This window comes from Phodopus roborovskii, unplaced genomic scaffold (assembly GCF_943737965.1).
Source record: "Phodopus roborovskii unplaced genomic scaffold, PHOROB, whole genome shotgun sequence".
In the NCBI taxonomy this organism is placed as follows: Eukaryota; Metazoa; Chordata; class Mammalia; order Rodentia; family Cricetidae; genus Phodopus; species Phodopus roborovskii.
Window position 1 is genome coordinate 1,158,961 of NW_026126486.1, and position 23,579 is coordinate 1,182,539.

Genomic DNA, 23,579 nt, shown 5'->3' on the forward strand with positions numbered 1-23,579 from the left:
TCATTACAGGGGTGGAAGGTCAGTCCAAGATTCATCTCCTTGCCCCCTTTCTTTCTTTCTTTCTTTTTTTTTTTCTTTTTTTGGTTTTTCAAGTCAGGGTTTCTCTGTGTAGCCCTGAAACTAGCTCTGTCTACCAGGCTGGCCTTGAACTCAAGAGGTTCACCTGCCTCTGCCTCCCAAGTGCTGTGATTAAAGGTGTGCATCACCACCACCTGGCTCCAAGATTCATTTTAAAATTAGAAGTGCTTTTATTAGCACATATTAATTATGCACATTAATGAGTTTCCTTGTGACATCTCCATACATGTATTTTGATCACAGGTTACCCCCTCTCCTAATGATCTGATTTTTCTTCTCATCTAGTCCATCCCTATCACCACCCTTCACCAACTTTTCCTGAGCTCTGTGTGTGTGTGTGTGTGTGTGTGTGTGTGTGTGTGTGTGTGTGTGTGTGTGTGTCCCAATGACTTTGACTAGGGTTGCTTAGAGGAGCATGAAAAACTAATCAGCGGTGGGCCATACTGCAACCATTAAGTACCTATAGACCCTCAGGGAGACATTCTTACACTAGAATACAACACACCCACTAAAAATAACTAGGTCTTTATTCACTGATAAGCAGAGGCAGTTAGGTGGAAAAGTGGATATAGAGAATTGTAAATACTTGTATGGCACTTATAAGCCTAAGGCTATTCTAAGTGCTTCACATATAGAAATTCCTTTTGTTTTGTTGCAAATTGATGAGATGAGTACCTTTGTCATCCCATTTTGTAGATGAAGACACTGAGGCTAACATTAAAGGTCAAGGTCATATAACTAGTAAGTGGTAGAGTAGGCAAAATGGCTCAGAGTTAGTGTTCTGAACGCTGGTCCAGCATGTACACAGGACTCCACCCTTGGCTCCACCTAGCTATCAGCCCTGTGTCCAGACAGAAGAGCAGCAGCTGTCTGTTACAGCAGATATAGTTGTCTATATCAACAGCACTGATTAATGTTTTCTTCTTTCTAGACTTCTGATTCGGGAATTCTATTTCTCCAAATTCATCCTCAGGAAAATTATAAAAGAGAGGCAAACAAAAATATATGGATAAGGATGCTTATGATAGGGTAAGTATGAGAAAGCTTTGTAGTCACACTAAACGTCCACCCCAGACTAGTTAGATAGCATGTGGTGTTTGCACAGGCAAAATAACTGATACAGACAGATGATGTTCACGCTCTTCTAATGAATGAAAAGAGGCAGCAAGCTGCAATTGAAGAACAAAGCCATGTGGGGCCCAGAGAAGCAGACAGCAGGAAGAGGCTCAAGCGCCCTCTCCAGGCATGTCTCTGACGCTTGTGGTAATTCTGAAAGGACAGGTTTCCTGTCTGAGTGTATATTACTCCCATAACAGTAAAAGAAGCTGTTCATTCTCTAAGCGGCTGTCACCCCACTCCTCAACTACAAGATGGTAGACAGCAGAATCCCTGAGGGGTCTATGCCATTCACTAGAATTCTCTGGAGAGCACTAGCACATACAACTCTACCAGCAGGAAAACAAGAAGCAAACGCTCACTACATTAATTTCCTCCTTCAAAGACTATCTTCAGGAATACAAGGAAACAGACGGCAGGGCCACCTGTGCTGTCCAGGAGCACACCTTCTGTCTTCCTAGCCCAGTCAGAAAGACCGGGCCCCTCCGGTTTGTGGGTGCAGACAAGCACTAAAGGTTGATCAAATAACGATGCACAATTCAAACATTTACTTTCCAGACGCCTTCAGAAAGTTTATCATACACAAACATGCACAGGAGAGCTAAGAAGGGTTCAAGTTCAAGCCAATTCATTTGCCCAGTGGCCCTAGAGAACACGAGCATCACACTAAGCTGCCTACAGAGGCCTGGTGTGGGAGCGGGGCGGCTCCCTGTGGCAGTGGAGGGGAGTGTTTGGCGGCTGCGGAATGGATTGGCTGTGAAAAATACTGTTGGTAAGTGTAACCAGTCATCAAAAGGTCACGGTCCCGTGTGGGCACGGGAATAGCATGCACAGGGAAGGAAATCAGGAAAGCTCATTATGTACAACAGTGGTTCTCAACCTTCCTAATGCTGCGACTCTTTAATACAGATCCTCATGTTGTGCTAACCCCCAACCATGAAAGTATTTCCATCGCTACTTCATAACTGTAATGTTGCTACTTAGTTCTTAAGGCCATCGGTGACATGCACTATCCAATGGCCGCAACCCACAGGTTGACAACTGCTGGTGAATCTGTTCATGGGCAGCTATTGGCATTATCATGACCAAACATGGCAGCTTAGGAAAACTTTAAAGGAGCTGGCCATCAGTACCCGCTTCCTGAGATTGGAAAAGGCAGTCTGGATTTCAGTTTCTGTTTTGTTTTTGTTTTTTTTTTGAGACAGGGTTTCTCTGTGTATTCCTGACTATCCTAGAACTCACTTTGTAGACCAGGCTGACAATGAACTCAAGAGATCATCTGCCTCTGCCTCCCCAGTGCTGGGATTAAAGGTGTGTATGTGCCACCATGCCTGGGTAGTAGAGGAAGAAATCAGTTTCATATATAACAGTCTTGGGCAGAGAAGTCAGCTGGGAAGTCACTCCTCCAAATGACCCTAGGATGCAGGGCTAAGGCCCCATCCATATGCTCTGGACCTAGACAAACCATGACAAGTGTGCACCAGGAACCTGCTGGGTCTGGGCACTGAGCTAGATATTGGACACACAAAGGCACAAAGCATAGTCCTGGCACCTGGGCCCATGATCTGCTGAGAGGACAGACAAACAAGGAGAACCTTGATGGCATTGGGATAAATGCCAGGAACTCTGGAGCAAGTCCCAGAAGTTCTCAGAGCTTGGAGTATGAGGGTGGAAGTGAACACATCCTAGATCCAAGGACCAGGAAGCAGGAGGACCCCCGCTAATATTTACATGGACAAACGGGATCTGAGGCCAGGGCTCAGGATGTAGCAAGTCCATTTGAGTAGAGGACCTGCTCACAGCTGACCAAAACCACTTTCTCAAAGCTACGTGCAGACACGTGCAAATGTGTACTGATAAAATAGAAGAAAAACTCCAGGTCAACAGTTAAAAATCTTACTTCCTTCATTGCTGTGACAAAGGCAGCTCAAGGTATATAGTGTTTAATATGGCTCAGTGCAACTGTGTGTCCATCACCTTGGGAAGGCAAGGCGGCATCAGCAGTCAGACAGCAGAGGGGCATGTTGGCACACAGCTGGCTTTTCTCCTTTTAATTCAGACCAGGATCACAGCCCATGGGATGGTGTCATCCACATTCACATTGGGTTAAACCTCCTCAGTTAAACCTTTCTGGACATACCCCTAAATAGCATACCTAGAGGTGTGTTTCCATGGTGATTCTAAATCCAGTCAAGCTGACAATGAAGCTCAACTACTACTATATAGCAAGACCCCATCTTTAAAAGAAAACAAAGAGCTAGTGAGATGGCTCAGTAGGCAAAAGGGCCCCACCAAGGCTGACAAACTGAACGCAATGCCTAGAACTCACAGGTGGGAAAAGACTGAGTTCCGAGAGTTCTCCTTGAAATAAAAGCTGTTTAAAAGAACAAAGGGGCTGGAGAGATGATGGCTTAGTGATTCAGAGGACTGCTATTCCAGAGGACCTAAGTTCAATTCCCAGAACCCACATGGCAGCTCACAACTGACCAGGGGACCTGACACCCTCACACACACCCACATGCAGGCAAAGCACCACTGCACATGAAATTAAATAAATAAATAGATAGATAGATAGATAGATAGATAAAAAGAAATCATGCCAGTTTACTATGTCCTTGGCAGCAAAGCAAAGCAAAGCAAAGCGGGCACTGTGGTTACAACAGGTCAGTTACCAGAAAGGCAGGATAGGTTGTTAAAGACAAGATTAGCCGAAGCATGGTGGAACTTTAATCCCAGTACTAGGAAGGCAGAGCAGGTAGATTGATGTAAGGTCAAGGTCAGCCTGGTCTATAAAGTGAGTTTCAGGACAGCCAAGGTTATACACAGAGAAACCCTGTCTTGAAAAACAAAGAAAACCAGTAGTAGCGGCACCTGCCTTTGATCCCCAACACTTAGGAGGCAGAGGCAGGTGGATCTCTCTGAGTTTGAGACTAGCACACACCACACCCTGGTTTCTCCCCCCAATTTGGAATACACTGGGTGTGGTGCTGTACACTGTAATCCTAGCATTCCAGAGGTGGTGGCAGAAAGATGGAAAGTTCAAAGCTAACCTTAGCCACACTAGGCTACAGGAGGTCCTATCTAAAAGGTAAAGTAAAATAAATAATAATAAAGGGGAAAGTGAGACGACTCAGCAGGAAAAAACATCAAGACTGCTACCTGGAACCCACAGAGTGGAAGGAAAGAATGGACTTTTTAAGTTGTCCTCTGATTCACATGTGCACCACACTGCCCACCCCTTGCTACACACAAACAGATAAATACAAGTTTTTAAAGTACTAGGTGTGGTGGTGGCACCCCTGGGAGGCAGCGGCAGGAAGATCTCTATGAGTCTGAAGGCAGCCTGGTCTGCAGAGCTGAATCCAGGACAGCCAGAGCTATGTAGAAACACCCCATTCAAAAAAACAAAAACGTTGGGCAGTGGTGGCGCATGCCTTTAATCCCAGCACTTGGGAGGCAGAGGCAGGTGGACATCTGTGAATTTGAGGTTAGTCTAGTCTACTAAGCGAGTTCCAGGACAGCCTCCAAAGCTACACATAAACCCTCTCTCGAAAAACTAAAAAATAAACAACCAGAAAAAAAAAAAAAAAAAAAAAGGAACCCCCCCCCCAAATGAACAGCCAGGCAGTAGTAGCACATACCTTTAATCTCTGTAGAGGCAAGCAGATCTCTGAGTTCAAGGTTACCCTGTCTCACAAAGAAACCCTGTCTCATAAAACAAAACACAAAACAAAACTAATAATAATAGTAATAATAAAAATAAAGATAATTTAAAAACTCAAGACAATGACCAACATTCATAGCCACTCAAAACGCTAAAATCAAACACAGAACAGGTACGCGGGCAACCAGAGCTTAACGTGAAACAGTAGATCCATTAGTAGGTCTACTTGTGATCCACTAATCCCATTCCTATATATTTAATCAAGAAAAAGGAAAATATACACGCACGAAGTCATGAATAAGATTATGGAGACAGGGACCAGAGAGGTGGCTTGGCAGGTTAAAGAGTACTGGCTGTTCTTCTGAAGACCTGGGTTTGATTCCTATCATGGCTCCTAACTGCCTGTGGTTTTAGGAAGGTCACTGCCCTTTTCTGGCTTTTATGGGCACCAAGCATGTAAAAATACACATGTAGGCTAAACATTCATACACAATTAAAAAATGAATGTGAAGACAATCCAAAATCCCTCAATGAGGAAAATCAGTGAAGAGATGTGCCAGGCCCACCCACACAATGGCTTCCTGGACAACAACAAAGAAAACAGAGCAGAGGCTCATAAAACACAGGTCCTCACAAACACCCAGTTAGCTAAAGCAGTCAGTCTCCACCACATACCCCCAGCATGATGATACTCAGATAACGAATGAAAACAGACACAAAAACAGACACAACGGGCATTTTGAAGTAACAGCTTTCAAACAGAGTTCCATGGACAAGTAAACTCACCAATGTTAAAGGTACAAGTCACTTAAAATGGAGGAAAAGTCCAAACACTACCCTCACACACTACCCATCAGTAGACACAAGTCAATGGGGAATGGGTCATTTGTATGATGCCAGGGGAATTTTATCTCTGTACTAGGAAGTCACCACCACTCAGCTCACATATTGATGAACTCCAGCTAAGTGGGCCTTCTAATATGACACACTACCTCCAAATATTGTAGTCAAAAACCTGCAGCATGAAAACCATCACACTACTAGAACAAACTCTAGACACACAGATAGGTAAACGATACCACGCCCACACAAGTAGACTGAGTCAGTTAATGTACTTTGCAAAACCACTGACTACAATTCAAAAGCAGAATGAAGAAAAAAAAAAAAAAAGGTAACTGATTTCTATAAAAAGAAACCAAATGTAATGAACAAACATTAATTAGGTCCCCGTTTAGAGAAGCAAAAGCATTCTTGGGATAAGTGTGGAAATTCAAATACTTAAACTAGGTAAGTGAATATTCTGGAATAATATTTTTATTATGGTGTGCAGGATTTTGAGATGGGTCTTAGCCCAAGTAGGTCTTGAACTTGGAAAAACCTTTTGCCCTAGCCTCTGGAATGTCCAACACTCCATGCTTAGTTACTCATTTTTTAAAACTAGGATAATGGTATCACAATTATGTAGGAAAACACCCCTATTTTGGGGAAATACATGCAAAGATATTTACAGGTGGTGTGGTGACTATACAATTTACCTTCATAGCAGAGCAAAAGAGTATAGGGATGTTTACAATACTTTTTCATTTTCAAAATTTTTTAGATTTAATTTTGTGTATTAGTGTATTACTTGTATGTATGTGCACCATGTACATGCCTGACACCCACAGAGATCAGAAAACGTCAGATCTCCTGGAACTGGAGCCACCATGTGAATGCTAGGAACCATGCCCAGGCCCTCTGAAAGACAAGTGTTCATAACCACTGAGCCATCTGTCCAGCTACAGGACTTCTTATGCAAATGTCTTTATACTAAAAAGAAAAACATTCCTAGTGAAAGAAAGGAACATATTAAAATGAAAAAGAACACAGATGTGTTGTGTGATATTTTGTGCATGTTCTAACAAATAAAGCTTGCCTGGTGGTCAGAGAGTGGAGCTAGTCACTAGTTAATCATAGTGGCTCATGCCTTTAATTCCAGAACTGGAGAAGAACAGACAGAAAGTGACAAAGTGGGGTGGAGACAGGATCTTGGACTTTCTGGATGGAGGAAGGAAACAGGTAGGAAACAACTGGTGGCTGCTCCTGGTTCTCTATCTTCCAGGTGTTTTCTTATTGTTTGTTTTTTGACACAGGGTCTCTCTGTGTAGCCCTGACTGTCCTGGAACTCACTCTGTAGACCAGGCTGGCTTTGAACTTATGGAGATCCACCTGCCTCTGCTTCCCAAGTGTTGAGATTAAAGGCGTGTGCCACCATGGCCTGGCTGATCTTCCAGGTTTTTACCCTGATAACTGACTCCTGGTTTTTCACTGACTAAGGTTAATTAGATTAACTCTTCATAGTTAGTATTATGGCTATCAGACTAGGACTCTGGAACAGAAAAATGACATGGGTGAGAAAATTGGTGAAACCCAAATAAAGTCTTTAATATATAGTTAACGTTACTCTGATACATTAAGGCATTAGGCTTTACAAGTGCATCATGGTCATGTATGACGCTACTGAGACAGATGCATGAGGAAACTGTTTTGTATCATCTTTGCAAATCTCCTGTAGATCTAAAATTAGACCAAATAAAGTTTTTAACAGAAGCATCAAGGCAAGCAAGCATTATGCAAAAGTCAGACACTTTATTGTATTTTAACATAACTGAATAACTTCAGGGCTCAATACAACAATCAATGACCTTGTACAACTATTTGTATTTGACATAAAAATACTGTATAGCCAGGAGGTGGTGTCACCCACCTTTAAACCCAGCACTCAAGAGGCAGAGGTAGGTGGATCTCTGTGAGTTTGAGACCAGCCTGATCTACAAAGTGAATTCCAGTACAGGCTCCAAAGCAACACAGAAAAACCCTGTCTTGAGAAACAAAACAAAAAAAAACCCAAAAACAAACAAAACAAAAGATTACTGTATAGATGAGAAAGTCTCCATAGGACTATATGTCAAAGAAAGCCACAGTTGTGTTCAGGGCTTGGACAGCAGTGCTGCAGCCAAGCAGGGACCTTGATTCTTGGAAGATGTAAAGCTGCCCTCTGGGCCACAAGCAGACACCTCATTCTTCAGACTCCTCAGTACATCCCTTAGTTCCGTAAGGACATGGGTTGGAGTGCCCGCTTGGGTGGCATTGACTTCATAAGAACTACAAAAGGAGGAATAAAGCAGTATCATTTGCCATCCTAGTAGCCTGTTCCAAGGTCCAGTCACATCAGGACCAAACCTATCTGTGTAATTCTCCAACAGACTGAAGTGTCCTTATTAGCTCCCTAAATCCTGGTGATAACCTTCATCTTACTGAAGGGTAGCATGAAGCAGCTTCCCAACCCCTATCTCTAGGCAGTCACATGTAAGACCCTTAGGTTCCCCCAAAGGTAAGGATGCCCCTTCCCACCAGGCTCCCCAATTCCTGACTACCTCCTGGGTGTACCCAGATCCATGCTAATCATGCTCACTCTTCCCTTTGACTTTTTACAGTTCTGTGGGAGTAAGGACAGGTGGCTATACCAGAGCCCAGCCATTAAGAGCACTTGCTGCTCCTGCAGGGACTCCAGGTCCAATCTCTCTATTACCCACATGGTGGCATACAACCATCTATAACTATAGTCCCACAGGATCCAGTGCCCTCTTCTGACTTCCTCAAGCACCAGGCACACATGTGCTCATTCATACATGGACGCAAAACACTCACACATATACAATTTAAACAGAAAAAATATTTTAATTAAACAACAACAACAACAGCAACAAAACCCCAAAAAACCTAGATTGCATATCCATGTCTGGTACCCAACAGGGATTTGACGTGTCCTAATAGTTATTGCTTTACTTTGTACCAACATGCTTGCTGCTTCCCTTTTGTAGATACTCTCATACTTTAATTCAGTGTGTGTGAGTGCATGGTGTGTGTGTGCGCACATGAGTGCATGTGTGTACGTGAGTGCATGTGTGTACGTGAGTGCATGTAAGTGTGTACGCATGTGTGCATGCGTGCACAACTTAGGAACTGGATGAAAGATGGGTACTACTACATCCAGCTTTTTAATGTGCATTCCAGGAATCAAATTTGGACTCGCCACATGTATGTAGCTGGTTTTACTCACTGAACTATCTCCCAGGCCCACATGTGTGTTCTGAGACATATTCTCAGCTTGGCCCTTAAACTCCTGACCTGCCATACCTGGCTCACACGGTGCTGGGCATTGGATGCAGGGCTTCACACATTCTAAGGCAAGCACCTATGCCAACTGACCTATATCCCCAGCTGCTTTTTACGCTTTTTAAAAAACTTTCCCACAATCATCAGTTTTGCTGTCTGGGGACTAAAAAAGCCTTCAGAAGCCATAGAGGGCCAACTTAGGGGCAATTAAAAGTTCTTTAAACTTCCCCCAAAGAAGTCCCACCACTCCACCCTGCCAAACAGACATGTCAAAACCAGTCATATTATCTGAGGAGCAAGAGGTAGAGTCACAGGCAAAGCTTGTTCCACACCTTCATCATTTTATAAATGTGTACATCACAACCGCAGCAGCACCTCTCTACAGCAGAGCAGGCCTGCCTTCCTCCTGCTCCTTTGATTCCAACAGAATCTGCATAGGTGTTTAAAGATTCAAGACCCACAGTTGACTGACAGCATTATTGGCCTACCTCTCCTGGTTCATCTGGATAAATCAACGGACAGTAGTATTGGTGTGTTATTAGCACTTCTTTGGTTTTTAGTAACTACCATTTTAGCCAGAAGCAAGCAAGCTTTAAGCTTAAGCAATTGAGGCAGACATGAGCATCTAACAGGAAATTTAATAACACACTCATGTACATATTTTTCCTAAAGTTACCATCCATCTTATAGCAATTAACAATGATGCCCATTTATGGAAGAAACATTTCCTATGTATATGTGAAACTTATTAAAGGGTGCCCACCTTTAATCCCAGCACTGGAGAGGCAGAAGCAGGCAGATCTGTGAGTTTGAGACCAGCCTGATCAACAGGCAACATAGAGAAACCCCGTCTCGAAAAACAACAACAAAAAGTAGAGTCCAAAGGACTAAGAAATCAGGTTTACATTAGTAAAAAACATATCATAGCTTTCTGATGCCCTCACTGGTCCAGAGTTGGGCTGCTCACTGTAGTCTCATCAGTATAGTCGATGGTCATATAAACAATTTAAATTAAATGGAATTAAAAATTTGCTTACTCGGCCAGGCATTGGTGGCACATGCCTTTAGTCCAAGCACTCGGGAGGCAGAGGCAGGAGGATCTCTGTGAGTTAGAGGCTAGCCTAGTCTACAGAGAGAGTTCCAGGACAAGCTCCAAAGCAATACAGAGAAACCCTGTCTCAAAAAAATAAATAAATAAATAAAATTAAATTAAAAAAGAAAAAGAAAAAAAAGTGCTTGCTCATGCCAGATGTGGTGACACACACCTTCAATCCCAGAACTTGGGAGGCAGGGCAGGTGGTTCTTCCAGGACTACAGAGTGCATTCCAGAACAGCCAGGGCTATGTTACAGAGACTGCTTCAAAACACAAAAAAGGTTACATACTCAGTCACAGTAGCCACATTCACCTACCCAACAGGCACATGGTAAATGAGACTTCGGTAACAGTGTGGCCACAGAAGGTGTCCATCAGCACAGAAAGGTCTGCTGGGCAGTACTAGTGAGAACGCCACTCAACTCACCTGGCAACTGCTTCTTCTGAGGTAGTGGTCTTTTGACAGGCACGGCGGAGGGGAACCCTAAGGGAGCAGGCCTCTTAGATGGGCCTACCTGAAGCAAGGGAGGAGGAAACAGACCTTTGGGGTTGACCAGCCCTGCAGAGAATGAAAACCAAAGCATAAACAGGAAGGAACTGAGTGACTTCCTTTAATCCTTAGAAAGAGCCTAATTGAGAGCACTGTGAACTCACACCAGGTTCCAACTTCTCAGAATAGGATAGTATTTTAGTGGTGCCATCTAGGGCTAGGCAAACTGAAGACCAGCATTCAATCAGGTCCCATGTCTGGGGATGGCCTTCAGGTTAAGGATATCTTTCCCAACCCTTAATTTGTGTGATTTGTTTTGTTTTGTTTTGTTTTGTTTTTTGTTTGAAGACAAGACCTGATTATGTAATCTAGGCTTGCCTTCTGTCACCTGGCCCAGCAGTTTTAATATCTAAACCACTATTCAAATATATACATACATACATCCCAAATTTTGCTTCTTGTCCCCAAATCCTAAATATCTACCAAACAAACCTTCAAAAGGAAGTGTGAAAATCCTATCCTAATTCCAGTTTATCTGAATTCTCTGGGACTCTCATCCTCCTCTTCCTACAAAGCATTCTTGAAATAAATAAACCGGGCAGTAGTGGAGCATGCCTTTAATCCCAGCACTCAGGAGGCAGAGGCGGGTGGATCTCTGTGAGTTTGAGACCAGCATGGTCTACAGACCTAGCTCCAGGTAAACTAGGGCTGTTACAGAGAAACATTATCTTGAAAAACCAATAAACAAGTAAGTAAATGTTTCATATATATATGCATATATACATATATGTACTCTGCAGCATATGGTGGCTCACGCCTTTAATTCCAGCACACGTAAGGCAGAGGCAGATGGATCTCTGAGTTCAAGACTAGCCTGGTCTGAGTGAGTTCCATCCAGGACAGCCAGGGCTACACCGAAAAACCCTGTCTCAAAAAAAAAAAAAAAAAAAAAAAGAAAGAAAGAAGGAAAAAAGAAAAACACATCTGACTTTTATGCACAAACATGTCCCCAAAGCTAGGGATGCAGCTGAGGGGCAGAGCACTTGCTTAGAGCACTTCTGAGACCCTGAGTTGCACCCCAGCAGTGGGAAGGGATCGGAAGCATTCCTGACTATAAATTTAACTTGAAAGACCAAGTGAAAAGTCATTTTGGGGGACTGAAGAATGGTTCAGTGGTTAAGAACACACTGGTTATCTTCCAGAAGACCCAGGTTCAAGTCCCAGTACCAACAAGGTGGCTCACAACCATCTGAAAACTCATTCCCAGAAGACTGTACACTCTCTTCCAGACTTCCTGGGTACCAGATATGACATGATATACATAAAGGCAAAACACCCATACAAATACTTTTAATTTTTTTCAAACTTTAAAAAAAAAAAAAAAAAAGTCATGTTTTTAATTGAGACCCCACTGGCAAGTTCTTTTTTAATGTGGTAAATTGAAAATGTGCTTTTAGCAACCATTCCTCCCCAATCTCAATTCAAGTACCAGGGAAGAATAGGAAAGACGGAAGGTCAGGGTTAGGGAGGTGAGGTCCCAGGAGAGCTCTGTGGACCTAACACGGATAAACTTCCTGCTCTTGGGACAGAAAAGGCTCAGCCACTGGCAGAGAGGCTCCTCAGAGGTGCACAGAGTTGGTGCTCAAAGCCAGCCAGGCCTGACTTGATGTCTGAATGTATGTGCTTAGACTTCAGTCAGGCCTCTTCCCAGGGAGAAGAGATGGATGGATCTGAGAACCATTCCGAGCAACAGGATCCAGTCAGGACTGAGGTTAGTCATGAAAGCTTTCAAGTCTCTAGTATTAAACTAACCTGAGACAGATCCTGTCACACAGAGAAAGGGGACAGTGAGGTTGAAGAGATGGCTCAGTGGTTAAGAAGACTTGTTGCTCTCACAACAGACTCAGCGTTGGTTCCCAGCACACATATGGTGTCTCATGACCGTCAGTAACTCCAGTTCCAGGAGATCTGACGCCTTCTTCTAAAACCTCAGTGGGCACCAGGCTCGCACATGGTGCACATACATACATGCAGGCAAAATACTCACATACAAGTAAAATTGATAAAACTAAAAAAAGAATAAAAGCTAGAGTAATGAAACTTTAGAAGACTGCCGGCCTTCAGAAATAAAAGTCTCAAAACATTAGAATTTAGGGTAGAAATTATGAGAACCCAGTTCAAAAAGCTCTAGCCCTAGTCATAAAGCTCAGCAGAAGGATCTCTTCAAGTTTCTGGGTCTCTTCCAGGAGGAAATCCAAAGCACATCATCTGGTCCCCAAGGGGAAGAGACACTGCTAGAGATGTGCTCTGCATGGCCGACAAGCACTGACCTGGTGCAGTGAGCAGGCCAACTTCCTGCCTGTCTCCAACCAGCGGCTTGATAGAGCGCGGAAGAGCAATATCCAGTAAGGGCCGGGGGCCAGAAGCTGGCAGCAGAGGAGGAGGCTTGCTCACAATGGGGGTGATCCTGCCCTGAAATGAGGCAGGCATGCTGCTGGCTGATGGATCCGGAGCCTCGCATCCTGGAAAAGTAAAAAGAACCAATAGTTAGCGGGAGCCTGCAGTCCAGGCCAGTGAGCCTTTCGGACTATTCAAGAAAGTTTCACTTCTGCGTACTCAAGAAAGCCTTCTTTCTTCTTACTGATTTAGAAAGTCCTATAATAAAAAGAAACAGAACTGTCATGTTTTAACTTTATAAGTTCCACCCACCCTGAGAAAGTAAGAATAATAAGTATATAAAACTAAGCACACTCTTGTCAGATGAATGAGTCATTAAAACCATGATACACCCCAGGTGTGCAGCACAGCAGCTACTTTTCCCTGGAAGGGACAAGTGGTTATTAGTTTTGTCTCACACATTTCACTCAAAAGAAGCTAACAAGAAAGTTACTACTTATTCATTTATTTATTGGGTTCTCCGTGTCACCCTGGCTGTCCTAGAACTCACTCCAAAGACCAGGTTGGTCTCAAACTCAGAGATCTACCTGCCTCTGCCTTCCAAGTGCCAGTTCGAGCTCATAAATGAAATGCTCTGTAAAATCCTCAAGACTAGGAACCATATTCATCTTTATGCTTTATACCATTGTTGTAAGCTTATCGGTGTTAACAAAAGATGAAGCCCAGAGCCAGGAGGGAGGAACTATGTACACACAGAGATCGTTCTACTTACTGCAAATCTGGTTCAACATAGGATATGGAGGTAGAAAGGGAATGGCTGGGGATGAGGGGTTTAAACGGGATGGAGGTGAGGGGATATATGTAAAAGCTGTCTGGAAACCTATTACATTGTAAAGCTAACTTAAAGAAAAAAAGAGAAGGGCTATCAAGATGACTCAGTGGATAAAACACTTGCTGTAAAAGCCTGAGTTAATCCCTGGAGTCCATAAAATATGGAAGGAGAGAGCCAACTCCACAAAATTGTTTGCTTCCTTCCGCTGAATGCTTGGCATACTCATGCCCTCTCTCCACACACCATGCCCGTGCATATAACAAATAAATTACTTCTTAAAAGTCTGAATGGACGTGCCCTCAATGGTTGGGTAATGCTGCTCCCTTAAGCTACCAGTTACGAAACAGAAGTCCCATTGCTAGGTGTAGGATACCTCCCTATGTGCTATTGGTTAGGGAGCTTCCAAAGGAATACAAGACACTGCAGCTTCTCTTGGCTGCCTGGCAGTTACGGTTCTATTGCTGTAGACATACACTGTGTTGTATGTTGCAGGATGCAGAGAAAAGAAGCTAGTACAGAGCTGGATGCTTCCCCCCTGATGGCTAGATTCCACAGAGCTAGAGGCTGGTGGGATAAAGCCATCAATAGTCTTACCCAACCGTGGATCCTGCAGACTGTGATACTGACCAGCCAGGCAAGAAGTGCTCACCCATGCTATTAGAGTGGCTTGAAGGTTATAGGGTAACTAACCGCTTGATAATTGGATTTAAGACCTGCTCTACAAGAGGCAATTCTTGGATCCACATGGTAAAAAACAAAAACAAAAAACAATCCCACAAGATGTCTTCTGATCCACACCTGCACATACATTTAACAAGAATAAATGTAAAAAGAATTTACCATAAACATAGTTTTAAACATCTGATTCAAAAGAAACTTTAACCTCAAAAGAAACATTTTAGTCTACAAAGGTTAGAAACTTAAGTGTAAAACCCATGAAGACTAGTTCCTTTTGTATCACACACACACACACACACACACACACACACACACACACACACACACACTTCTCTCTCTTCCACACACATGGATTTATAGGAAAAAGCTGTACCAAGAGTCCAGAACTCAGAAGGGAAGGGACAATGTCATGTACCTTGCAGTTGCTCTTTCCTGATTGTTAAGTAGTCCATGATCAGGCCCAGCTCATCACTGTACAAATGCTTCCCCTCACTCAACAGGAAAAGAAGATGACAAATGCTGGATGGAACAGAGTAACTGGCCAGGTGCTCACGGGCCAGGAAGTCATCTACCAGCTCAATAGCCCTCTGAGAAATTCCAACGCTTTGTCTGATGAAAAGTCTCTTCAATTCTTTAGCCACCAGAACCAGTGCATCCTCCAGGGGCATATGCCGATGTACTAGAGAGAAGAACAAGCTGCTTTATCATACAGGGGTCTCTCTCCCTCTCTCTCTCTCTCCCTCTCTCTCTCTCTCTCTCTCTCTCTCTCTCTCTCTCTCTCTCTCTCTCTCACTCTTTATTTTAAAGAAATCTTTATAAAATAAAAAAAACAAGAAAAGACAAGTCAGACAACAGCCAGCCCACCTGCAAGTTGTACAAACTGTCTTGGTCTTTGATACATATGTGATTTTAAATAGAATGACTAGTACCCTCCACAGCAGGTGCTCTATTTGATTTCAAAATAGACATTTCTTATTGAAAGATTATATAAAGGCTAGGCATAGTGGTACATGCTTTTAATTTTAGCACTTGGGAGACAAGACCTTTGAGAGGAGCCAGCCTGGTCTACGACAGTCAAAGTCACATAGAGCAGTGGTTCTCAACTTTCCTAATACAGTGACACTTCAATACAGTTCCTCATAAAATTATTTTCATTGTTACCTCATAATTGCAATTTTGCTACTGTTCATGAATCATAATGTAAATATCTGTGTTTTCTGATGGGTTTTAGGCAACCCCTGTAAAAGGGTCATTCGAGTCCACAAAGCGGTCCCTGACAGAGATCAACCCTGACCCCCCCCCAAAATTTTTTAACTAAATATATTAATTATAACAGCTATAGAAATATATGGGATAAGTGTCAATAAAACCAATTTTAATTATTTACATAATGTATATCTATGTGTGAGAGTGAGTTAGAAAGAGAGCAAGAGAGTGTTCAGGAGCACAAGTGCATAGGCATGGCATCCATGTGGCCCCTCTTCTACTTTGTTTTGAGGCAGGGTCTCACTTCCATCACTACATACTGTATACTCCAAGCTAGCTGGCCCACAAAACTTCTGGGTAATTCTCTTTACCTCTCACCTTGCCATAAAAAGTACTGGGTTATAGATGTGTGTTACAACATCTGACTTTTTTATGGGTTCCAGGCATCAAACTCAGGTCATCAGAAATATAGCAAGCACTTTCACCTATTGAGAAATTTCCCAAGCCCAGAAAGTCTTAAAGAAAAGAAACCCAGTTTTTAAAAGACCAAATTGTCACATCAAAAAATAGAAACAAAAGTCAAATGTGATACCACATGTATAATCTCAGAGCTTCAGAGGCAAAGATAAATTCAACATCATCCTAGTCTACTTAGCAAATCTGATGCCAGGGTGGAGTATACTAGACTGTATCTCAAACAAGCAAAACCCAGAAACAAGTGGACCTTGGGGAGTGAACGTGGCCAAAGTATGTAATAGACTTGAACAACGTCACTATGAAACCTACCACTTTACAATGACACACAATAATGAAAGACGACAGGACAAGGAATGAGAAGCTGAAAGGTGAAGTTGCTATGTTGGACTACAGCATCAGGATGCCCTAAGAGGAAGAAGATACCCAGAAGAGATGGGCGGGATTAGGCCAGAAAGGACAGCTATGGGAGTCGAGAAGGGTTACAGATGGTAAGGAACTGCTAGTCTTTGCTACATCCTTCAAGAGTTCATTTCTAATCGAATACCTGACCACAGGCACATAGGGCTTCTAGGCTGATGCAGCCATGTGAGGAGTAACCCACACCCTCAATGGTCTTGCAATCTCTGGCAAAGCCCTGTGAGATTGTGGGTATGGTCAGGAATACTTTAGGAAAGAAATACTGTACAGAAAACATATTCTAGACCTAAAAGTAGCTTCCCCATGCCTTCCTGGCTGTAGGCGATACACAGATGTATTCCAGTCTCTTCCAGGTCTATCTGGGGAAGATAACTTCATGACAGCTGCCTCTTAGATGAGCCCTACCCTGTCTGGTCTACCATGTATCACTGTGTTTTGAACAAATTCCATGCCAGGGTTCTCCAGAGCTGCAGGAGCTATGATCATATTTGGCTAAATCTTACATTATGTTTATTAAGGTTACATTTAGGAAGTAGTACGACTATATTACATGTTAGCCTTCAGGCTTTAAACTTCATAGTGTGGCTAATTTTAAATACTTGTCTTGGCACAGAAGCCACACACTTGCTATAAAGAATTCTGAAAGAGAACAGTTGCAACTAGTTTTACTTTTAATAAAACACAGCTCATCAGAGAAAACAAGGCTCTCTTTGCTTATGATCTGAATTTAATAATTTAGGGATGACAAATAAATGTTCACGTTAACATTATTCTGAACATAAAGAAAACATAAATAAATCACCTCCTGATTTCAAAACACACTGAAAGTAGATAAAATGCTTTTTGAAGTAATGGTGATTATTGTTTTTGTTTTTCTCTGAGACAGGGTTTCTCTTTGTATCCTTGGCTGTCCTGGAACTCGCTCTGTAGATCACTCTGGCCTAGAACTCACAGGGATCTTCCTGCCTCTGCCTCCCAAATGCTGGGATTAAAGGCATGTGCCACTACTGCCTGGGGTAATAATTTTTTTTTTAAATTAACACTCAACAAATATTTTACCTATTTTGTGATAACTTCCTAAATGATCTTGCATGATGTCAACATTTAAGTAATGAAACATAATTAGTCCTTTTCACAACTGGTTCAAATTAAACTTTTCCCAGGAGAGTGGGATTTGTAATTATTGGAAGAGTGTGTTCTTTTACATTTCTAGAACTTACGTGTAAAGTAACTGATTTTTGCCTCCTAAACTACTAAGTACAAACCATAATTTAACATTCTCAAGTGTAGCACTGAACAAAAGGTGGCAGGTAGGCAGGCAAAAGAGATGCCATGCTCCTAATTAAAAAGCCCAGTCTTCCCACGTCAGACACAAGAGCTTATCATGTTTCTCCCTTCAGAGCCTACGTGACAGCTGAATTTAGAACATTAACCCTATATTCACTTCTCTACCAAGTCTCAAAGTTATGGGGATGAATTAACTCTAGCTACTACTAATGTTCCATGGGCTCTGTTCAAGAGCAAGACCTTCTGACTACTGCTGGGTGATCCAGAGTCTGCAGGAGGAGCATGCTCAACTACTACTGCTAACCAGGGCCAAGAATGAAGCCAGAAATACAGAGCCTGGGATACAAGAGACACTTAATGCCTTTAGACTGAACAGAATGGTGCATGGACTTCTGAAAGAGGACTAGAAAACTCAGCAGGTCTGGGTGAGAGAGAGGCGGGGTATGGAGGAAACTCCCATGAGGCTCTCCCTGTGTCCAGGAGGAAACATGTCATTTTCAGCCTCCAACTGCAGAGGACAGGGTCAAGACAGGAACAGGAAAGGCACATTTGCCCACAGTGGAGAAGATGGAGGATGTGCATGGATGTGTACATGTGCCTAAGCTTGTACAATCAGGGAGCAGAAAGGGATCATTTTCACTGGACAGTGGTGGTAGACAGCACTTGGGAGGTAGATCTCTAAATTCAAGGCCAGCCTGGTCTATAGAATGAGTTCTGTTTTACTCAAGACTACACAGTGAAACCCTGTCTCAAAATCAAACAAAAAAAGAGTGTGTGTGTGTTAATTTTCATGTTTTCTCGTGAATGTTAGAACAAAGAAACGGATGAGAAAGCAGAAAAAAAGCATATTTTAAAAAATAAGAAAGAGTTTGGGTCCATACCCACAAAGGCCCGAGTGTTAAAGGTTTGGTCTCCAGCCACTGTCGAGCAGCAGGGTCCAGGAGGAAAGAGTCAGGTCACCAGAGTACACTCTGGAAAGGCACACTTGGTCTGGCCCCTCGCTCTTGTCTTTCACTCTAATGGTCCAGACAAGCATCGTCCTCTGACACCACTGCCATGATGGGCAGCCTCAGCAGGACCCTGTACCATGGCTCTATATGAACTCAGATGGAAAAATAAGAAACTGGATCACCCACCCCCCACCCCTACCCCCACAGTGAGGGGAAGTAGATTAATATAAAGTTTAAGAGAATCCTTGAGAAAAGAGAGTCTGTGAGACTTAACCATCAAGAATATAAAAGCTAGTGCCAAAACCTCTACAGATGGCAATCTACTATATAACATCATTGATGGGATATTTTAGGGTCTTTTGTGTTTGAGACAGGGTCTGCATAACCCAGACCCCTGGGCTCAAGTGACCCGTCCTTCTGCCTCTGCCTCTCAAGTTCTGGAACTAAATGTGGAAGCCCACCATATCTGGCTGTGTGATCCTTACACAGATGCAGTAAAGGCGATTTAGGTTTCAGTTTTTAGCGATACACAGAAAAAGTACTTTCTTCCTCAACTAAAAGCAGCTCAGCTACAAACATGAACCTTCAAAGTATGCTAGCACAAAAAGAAGAGGCACTCGTGTCTAAAGCAGGGTTGTCTCCAGAGAGACTTTTAGGACCCACACTTACTTTTGATGGATTCATGAAGCATGATTACGGTACAAGAGGAATATTTCACATTAGACTGCTCCACAAGAATACAAAAGGGGGAACCGTCATCTTTAACATCCTGCAGGGCGCGAGTGAGGTCCGATTCGGAGGCAAGGTGAATTGTTTCCACTATAAGACCACGGTCCTGCAGACGGCGGCCTATGGCTGTCACATAATCCCTTAACACACACACACACACACACACACACACACACACACACACACACACACACACACACAAATAAATAAAACACAGGTTTAATAGAAGAAAAAAGCCCATATCACCACTACACATTTAAGCATGCAAACAGTAAGCAGTAAGACAATGTTTTTATTTTATTTATGTTAGTGAAGTAGAATCTTTTGTGAAACTGTAAAATCCTCTGTAAGATTGACTATGAGTATTTAGTAAAGGCCAGCCTGGTCTACATATTGACCTACACAGGGCAGTCAGGACTACATCGTGAAACCCTGACTCAGAACAAAACAGACAATAGAGGCTGTGCTTTTGTTTGGCATACTGGCTTGCGCTGAGTAAGCATGAGTAGCCTTTTTAAAAATGGAAGCATTTGCTGGGTTGTCATGGCGCACGTGCGTTGTCTTTAATCCTAGCACTCCAGAGGCAGAGGTAGGCGGATCTGTGAGTTTGAGGCCAGCCTAGTCTACAGAGTGAGTTCCAGGGCAGCCAGGACTGTATACAGAGAAACCCTGTCTGGAAAAACAAAAAGAACAGGTAAGAAGACTACTCTGAAGAACAGGGCCGTCTTCATCTCAGTTGGCTAAGAGAGGCCCTGACCATGTCGCTTCCATCAGGAGGGCTCTTCCCTACGGAGAGGATGAGTGACTCTGGAGACAGCATTCACCACTCACTAACCAGCGCTGGACCAAAAACCCCAAGTGATTACATGTCCTGCTTCCTCAGCTCCCCAATCTCCCCAATCCTCTCCCTGAGCTGATATGGTCATTCTTACCTCATAATTACTTAAAAACCTGCAAAGTCCTGCTCTACAACCTTAACTCCTTACCTGGTGTTCTCAGTTCTAGCAAGAAAAAACAAAAAAAAAAAAAAAAAAAAAAAAAAAAAAAAAGTAGTAAATAAAAGACATTACTTCAACCCATCTAAACAGGCTCTACACATACTAACCTTCAAACGTCCCATTCACTTGCCAAACTCATTCATCATCCCTGAATGACGGACTCTCCCCTTTTCTTCTAAGATCCCTCTGTCTTTCTGTTTGTTGCTCACGTTAGTCCTGGGGCTCAAAATAAGTGGCATTACTCTCTGCGGTCCCTTTAGCTAATCTCTAAACTATGGTAACCCACTCTTCCTTGTATGAATATTCAGCTTCTGGTGGGATAAGCCCTTAGTAGATTAGATCACTCTCTTTTACGACAATCTCACGTAGTGCAGACTGTAGAACTCACTGTGTAGCCAAGGACAATCTCACAATTCTGGCACTCCTGTCCCCATTTCCAAGTACCGGGCTTGTAAGAGTGTGCTCAAGGAAGAATCACTCTTATAACTGAGCTGTACCCTCAGCCCTACTTCTGCTCTTCTAGCTGTTATGTGTATGTTTATCCTATTAAACAGCACCTCTCACAAATAGACATTGTTACTGAATTATACTTAGATTCCTGTGCTCAGAGCTTTAGATGTAACAAGTCAGTCAAATGCATGTTTTACAGAACTAAAGATTATTAGATGACATGAACTGGAAATTAGTGTTTTGCAGAATAAAGAGATGAATCAACTAACTAAGGTATCACTATAAACCTTACTGCCATCAGAGCGACAAAAGAGCAAACAGCATGCCTTGCTTACAGGGCACCAGCAGCTGCAGACACACTGTGGCTGACATAACTCTTGGCTGTATCCATTCCAGTTTCCCGATCCATGGCTAACTGCCAGGCCACAGAACACCAGGCAGGAACTAGTCAACATGTGAGGAGTAGCTTCTAATGCCACTCTAGATGGAGAGAAGAATTGCAGTCTCAGACAGTCTTCACTACAAGACTGCCCTCAATTAGTGCCGGCTGCCCTGCTCTGCTGATGGGAAGATAGCCAGAGCATCAGGATCATGTTTAGTCCAACAAGCAGCTGGAGTCAGCCACAGTTCTAAATGAAATACAAGATGATCCAAGTCAGATATGTGATACTTGCTACGAACACTAAGAAAGCTAATCTAAGGGCTGGGCAGTAGCTCAGGCGGCAAAGAACTGGCCTGGCATACAGAAAGCCCTGAATCTTCAGCACCACATGGGGAGTTTATGCCCCATGTTTATAATCCCACTTGGGAGGTAGAGGTACAAGTTCAAGGGCATTTTCACCTAGATAATAAGTTTGAGGTCTGTGTAAGCTATATAAGACCATGTTGGGTGGGTGGGGGTTGGGTGGGGCTAGAGAGATGACTGGCTCCTCTCCCAGAGGTGCTGAGTTCTATTCCCAGCAACCACATGGTGGCTCACAGCCATCTATAATGAGATCTGGTGCCCTCTTTTGGTGTGCAGGCAAAACATTATACAGAATAAAAAAATAAATATTTAAAGAGAGAGGAAAATGGAAAGCCAGGCTAACTTAATCTAACCTAGGCACTGAAGCTCACTTGTGACTAGTACTTGGGAGATTAAGGCAGGAGGGTTGCCACAAGTTCACAGCCAGCCCGGGCTACACACTGAGACCTTGCCTTTGGGGAGGAAGGGGGAGAAGCTAATTTAGCCAAAGATTAATGCAGTGATCAGGCCAAAGCAATCTTGTGGCAAAACTGCTAAATGGTGAGGCAGCAAATCTCCTACACATGCTGAGTCTTCTCCACCTCTAGGCTTGAAATCTGTTTAAATTACTACATGATCAAATTAATCCAGGACATTTCTGGACATCTTTCAATTAAAGAGAAATTCATCATTGAACTGTAAAAGGAATGGCCCTCTCCCACGCTGTGAATGACCTCACTTCTTCTAGCACACTGTCTCCCAAGGTCTAACCTCAACAACCTACAAATGAAATGGAGTTGTAATTTTGCTTTTGAATAGCGAATAAAAATTCTGAGTTGCTGTAAGATTGCAGATTAAAAAAAGAAAGAATGAGGAAGAGGAAGACCAGCAACAACGACAGGGTATGTTGGTACATGACCCTAACTAATCCTAGCACCTGGGAGGCAGAAGCAGGCAGATCTTTGCCTCCCATATTAACCTGGTTTACATAGCAACTTTCAGGTCAGTGGAGCTATACACCCAGACCAAGTCTCAAAAAACTAAAAAAAGAAATATGTGAAAGCTCACCACTGCCTTAATAGAGTCATGTTTTACATACGGCTGGTATCATATAGTAGAATCCTGTTCATTGTGTGATCCTTAGTATCATGCAGTGAGTGGTACTGCAACAAGTGTATAGCCCTCTAGCCAACCATTTGTCTACCCACCAGGCCCTGCCAAACGCTATAGAAACAGACATAAGCAAGAGGCACGGCTGGCACTCCTCATGAAATCACTAAGATAGTGGACAGAAGCAATTTTAAAACAGCACAGAAAAGTCCCTATGCATGAGATGCACTCAGCCTAAAAGAGGAGGGGGGAGGGTTGCAAGCAATAAAGAAAATCTAAGTAAGACATGAGTCTAGAAATAATGCCCCTACTTCTAATTAGTTAGGCCAGCAGTGACATTTTGACAATTTTAAGAGACTGTCCCTAATGCTGACTCCCAGTATGTTATGTGCCCAAGATTGCACACTTAAATCATAATGTGTACACACTCTCATTTGGTAAGCTAAAAAGACATAAAGTCACCTCTGGTTTGTGTCCATAGAGACAATGACGCAATCCGAAGGTTTCTCTCGATCCCACGCTTTCTGCAGCGCCCGGCAGAAGTGCTGGAAAAGCGCTTCTCTCTGAGCAACCCTGCCATTGGCGAGATCTGAAAAACAGGTGCACTGGGGCTTCCGCATGATCAAATCTCCACCTTGGAGGCTGCAGGGCGGCCTTACAAAAGTAAAGCACAGTACTTCTGCAACAGTCAGCACACCGTAAACAGTCTGGACAGAAAGAATTC

General features: G+C 43.1%; 1 protein-coding gene across 1 annotated transcript; it reads right to left on the minus strand.

The window, feature by feature from the left end:
• Positions 1–7,675: 7,675 nt before the first annotated feature.
• Positions 7,676–23,475, minus strand: LOC127229989 (nuclear receptor coactivator 5-like). The gene is made up of 6 exons (XM_051195100.1): positions 23,318–23,475; positions 19,514–19,713; positions 14,923–15,186; positions 12,931–13,122; positions 10,538–10,669; positions 7,676–8,002 (listed from the first exon to the last, which is right to left on the minus strand). Exons 1-6 carry the CDS (start codon positions 23,473–23,475, stop codon positions 7,944–7,946), a joined length of 1,005 nt encoding a protein of 334 aa, XP_051051057.1. The 3' UTR covers positions 7,676–7,943.
• Positions 23,476–23,579: the final 104 nt, after the last annotated feature.

What these genes read in the sequence shown, in the direction of transcription:
- LOC127229989 (XM_051195100.1), bottom strand. Translation starts at nt 23,475, where the DNA reads ATGCGGAAGCCCCAGTGCACCTGTTTTTCAGATCTCGCCAATGGCAGG. An exon ending in GCTTCATGAATCCATCAAAA is followed by an intron (nt 15,187 to 19,513) that starts GTAAGTGTGGGT and finishes TCTTCTCTCTAG; the next exon opens with TACATCGGCATATGCCCCTG. An exon ending in TCAGAAGAAGCAGTTGCCAG is followed by an intron (nt 8,003 to 10,537) that starts GTGAGTTGAGTG and finishes CTCCTTTTGTAG; the next exon opens with TTCTTATGAAGTCAATGCCA.